Source organism: Dreissena polymorpha, chromosome 11, assembly GCF_020536995.1.
Source record: "Dreissena polymorpha isolate Duluth1 chromosome 11, UMN_Dpol_1.0, whole genome shotgun sequence".
In the NCBI taxonomy this organism is placed as follows: domain Eukaryota; kingdom Metazoa; phylum Mollusca; class Bivalvia; order Myida; family Dreissenidae; genus Dreissena; species Dreissena polymorpha.
Window position 1 is genome coordinate 13452406 of NC_068365.1, and position 4111 is coordinate 13456516.

General features: G+C 36.5%; 1 protein-coding gene across 1 annotated transcript; it reads right to left on the reverse strand.

Annotated features, from left to right (window-relative positions):
- Positions 1–1946: 1946 nt before the first annotated feature.
- Positions 1947–3933, reverse strand: LOC127850389 (ankyrin repeat and SOCS box protein 8-like). The gene has a single exon (XM_052383406.1). The coding sequence runs from the start codon at positions 3146–3148 to the stop codon at positions 2060–2062; it is 1089 nt and encodes a 362-aa protein (XP_052239366.1). The 5' UTR covers positions 3149–3933; the 3' UTR covers positions 1947–2059.
- Between the last annotated feature and the right edge of the window lie 178 nt (positions 3934–4111).

Below are 4111 nucleotides of genomic sequence, written 5' to 3' on the forward strand. Positions count from 1 at the left end.
AGGGATATATCTCAAAAACTATATAAGATATCAACATGAAACTTCATAGGTGTAGATATCAATGAGGAAAAGTGACATGCACAAAAACAATAACCCTACACTTTCTTTAATAAGAATTATTGCCTTTTGTTGTTTTGTGTATGGTGATTTTTTCAGGGCTATATCAAAGATACCATTCAAGATTTCAACATAAAATTTCAATGGTGTATTGATATTAATGAGGAGTAGTGCCATGCTTAAGAACCATAACCCTTCAATTTGTTAAATAAGAGGTATCGCGCTTTGTTGTTTTTGTATGATGCATTTTTTCAGGGCTATATCTCAGATATGATACAACATTTCAACATGAAACTTCAAGGGTGTGTAAAAATCAATTGGAAGGAGTGCCATGAAACTTATTGGGTGTGTAGATATCAATGAGGAGAATTGCAATGCATATAAACAATTAGCATACACTTAATATTTACCTTTTAATTATTACCCTTCACTAAATGATCTTGTATCTTCATATTGTTTATATCACAATACATTGAATGTCTGTCGATATTGTATGCGGTACTTCACAACTGGTTTACACCATTTAACTAGTGCTTTGCCAATAATTGAGCTGTGTATTCCAGTTTTGCTGGTTTTTCCGATTATCAACATAAATTATCAGTAGGTTCATACTATTCTTTGAGTCAATTGAATACAATATAGCAGAGAAATATCTAGCCGCTCAAAGACCGCGAGACATTTACTTAGGTCGGTGTTTGTTATAAGATGAGTATGTATCATTTAAAATGATGTTATCACTAATAAATATCATAGCCACACGCTAACCACCTGTGTTTTGTGCCATATCAATATCCAAGTGTAACAAATTTTTCGCAAACGCAATTTGCTGGCGGTTGGTGATTGTGAACTCAACAAATGCAAGTACGGTTGCTTTATAATTTCAATGATGTATTTCAGTAGCAATTTATTGTAGTGGACCGTACATGTCCGTACTGTTTCGTGCTGAAATGTAGTACATCGTACAAGATCGTGCAAATTCCTGCCTATCCGTAGTACAACGTACTAGAACCGTTGCTTTCCGTGGTATATCCGTGGAATACTCGTAGCTAATACGTAGCGTAACCGTACCGCTTCGTAGTTCTTCGTATCAATTCGTAGAAGTCATTGAAAAAAAATTGGTCTACGAAAAGGTACGGACGACTACGGTTGTCGTTACGAACTAGTACGGATTAGTACGGACTCCTACGGATACGCTACGATCGATAAATTCGTAGCAATTTTTTGAACATGTTCAAAATTTGTCTAGAGTCGCTACGGACATCCAAAAACTACTACGACTGATCACGGATCAAGTACGGAGAGCCACGGTCCAGTAAGGATAGCTACGAACTGTGCCGAAAAGTATTCGTAGCTTGTGCGTAGCTCTGATTCGTGACAGTGTGACCGAGGCATTACGTACGTGTATACGATTGGTTCACGGTCACACTTGTTGGTGAATGTATTAAACCTTCAACGCACAAATAACTTATAGCAATAATATTTATATTAAATTAATGAATTTTTAATCACATACATAGATGAAAGGCGTGGAGACATACTACCAAAAGCGTAAAAAGCGAAAGTTGATGATAATTATAAGCGTATTTTATCCAAATAAAATTGATAACTTGATTAAACATGGTATATTGTAAAACACAGCAGAGTTTTATTAATTTCATTTCGTGAAGTTGACTGTTGATAAAGCGTGTAAATGCAAATGTTAAAATACTTTTTACGAAAAGTAAACGTACTCAACGGAATGAAAATACTTAAATTAGAGAGAAAGCATTAAAACAATTTGAACATACAAATCAACATCGAAAGACGGATACTTCATGAAATGTTCGAAAGGTTTCCGCTTTAACTGTATCATCAGACGACTTTCGGATCGAGTAAATATGGATAGTAAATTAACAAACGCCATTTTATTAAACAATTATGTTAACCGTTTTTCACAGTTTGGTAAAAAAAACGGCACAAAGACAACTTCTGACAACACGAACTAAGCTTCTATAAATGCAAACTATACGTGCCCAAACAACAAGTAATCTTTGATCAACCTTGGAAGCGGAAGTTTCTCAACTTTCATTATCAAATGCATGTTACTTCCCGACTTAACCAGCAGCCGGCGAATAGCTAAGCAACATAACGTCTTCATGGAGCGTGGAACGGATGCGCATTCTTTTAAAAGCTCGAAGAATTCAGGATGCTCCTTAAACAGCATGAATTTCTTGCCCTCCTTTCTACAAATATCTATGAGCTCTTGATCTACAAGGGCCCCGCATACGAGCAGCATCTTGGGTATACGAGTATCTGTCGTTGATTGTAGCGCTGTCGATATGACGTTGTGACCGTTAAATCCGACGTGATTTGGATCAGCACCGTTTAAAAGTAAAATCCTCACAGTGTCGTAATTTGCCGACCTACATGCAAGAACTAACGCAGTTGATCCACGAAGTTGAACCCGATCGACGTCTGCGCCGCGCTGAATCAATAACGATGACATCTTGACGTTGCCCTTCATCGCGGCGATATGTAAAGGCGTCAATTTACTGGTATTGTCACATTTGTTTACATCGGCAGTCTTTGAAATTAGCATAGCCTTCATCATTTCATAGTCATTCTGGTCTACAGCGTGCCACAAAGCCGAACATCCCCGTTCATCATGGATGTTCACGTCAAAACCTCCACTTACTAGCATTCGTACTAAATGCACTTGAGAGTAAACGATGCATCGGTATATACATGTTAGTTTCAGACGCTCCATTTTCTTGAACTGCTCCAGTTGATAGGAAAACTGATTAACGTTAACAATGTACATAAGGTTCACGTCACATTTACGATCCAATAGAAGTTTGACGATGTCAGTGGAGCCTTCTAGCACAGCTATCTCGAGCATGGTCTTTCCAAGTCGTTCAGGTCGGTCAACGCTTCGAAACGCGTGATTCGGATCAAGGCCGCGTTTGATGTACTGAAACACTGGGGCCTTTTTATTCTTAATAATGCACTCATATAGATCATCTTCGAAGTATTCCATATTAGTGCAGACCACTATCCTCTGGTCCTTCACAACACTGAAGTTGATGCTAATTTTATCACCTGCTTCGTTCATGTTGTTTTAGCTGTGGATGTACCAATAACTATTGAACAGTCTTGATCCCTTATACTTAATTGAACACCGAAGGATTATTTGTCCAATTATTGAACGCCTAAATTTGCTTTCACAAGATGTTAGCTACGAAGAGTAAGTAATCTGTATCGATATTGTATTGAGATTGCCTTTATACGCAAATTTGTCGTATTATTGAATTTGTTACTTTAACAGTTTAAGAGCGTTAGCATCAGTTTAAACAGGATCAATTCAGCAATCAGTAAAGATCTTTTATACTTCAACAGTTAAAATGGCTATAAAGAAAATGAGAGATCATTTTTGCAAGTAAATGGTTTCATTTTACCTTTATTTCACTTATCATTTCTCACGTTGAAATACGTATTGCCAATGTAACAATGTACTGATTAATGACCTGAGCAAGTAGAATGAAAAGCGTAACATGGTCAGTCGGTATCTCTGTTCTTCCGTACACCATTTTGAATCTGAATGCTTGTCTAATGCTATACTTAGATATTTAATAACCATCATCTCGTGCAAATAACAATCATGCTGGCTTACGTGTACACCGTTTAATATTATATGCAACGTCCGTAACCTTTGTACTGTATAATTTCAATGAAACACAATCTAGTGATATCCAGGTTGCAACTAAAGTGTCATTCAAACGTCTCTCAATAATGACAAACACAACATTTCCACGACTTTTCGTTTCCATCAAATTAGGGAATTTTTGACAGAAAGCGTCATAGGTTACGAAGCATTCAGCGATCCCGAAGTTTTTTGGTTATGAAACGCATGGACAATAATGATACGAAAATATTTATTGTCATGGATTTGTTTCATTTGCTAAATTAAATTGTTCTTTAACAAAAGAGACGACATTTTAAATTTGATCAATGACCATAATATTTGTTACTGAAAATGGATAATTTGCGACCCGATAATTTGTATTTTAATAACTTT

Excerpts from the sequence above, each read along its gene's own strand:
- LOC127850389 (XM_052383406.1), bottom strand. The coding sequence starts at position 3,148 with ATGAACGAAGCAGGTGATAAAATTAGCATCAACTTCAGTGTTGTGAAG.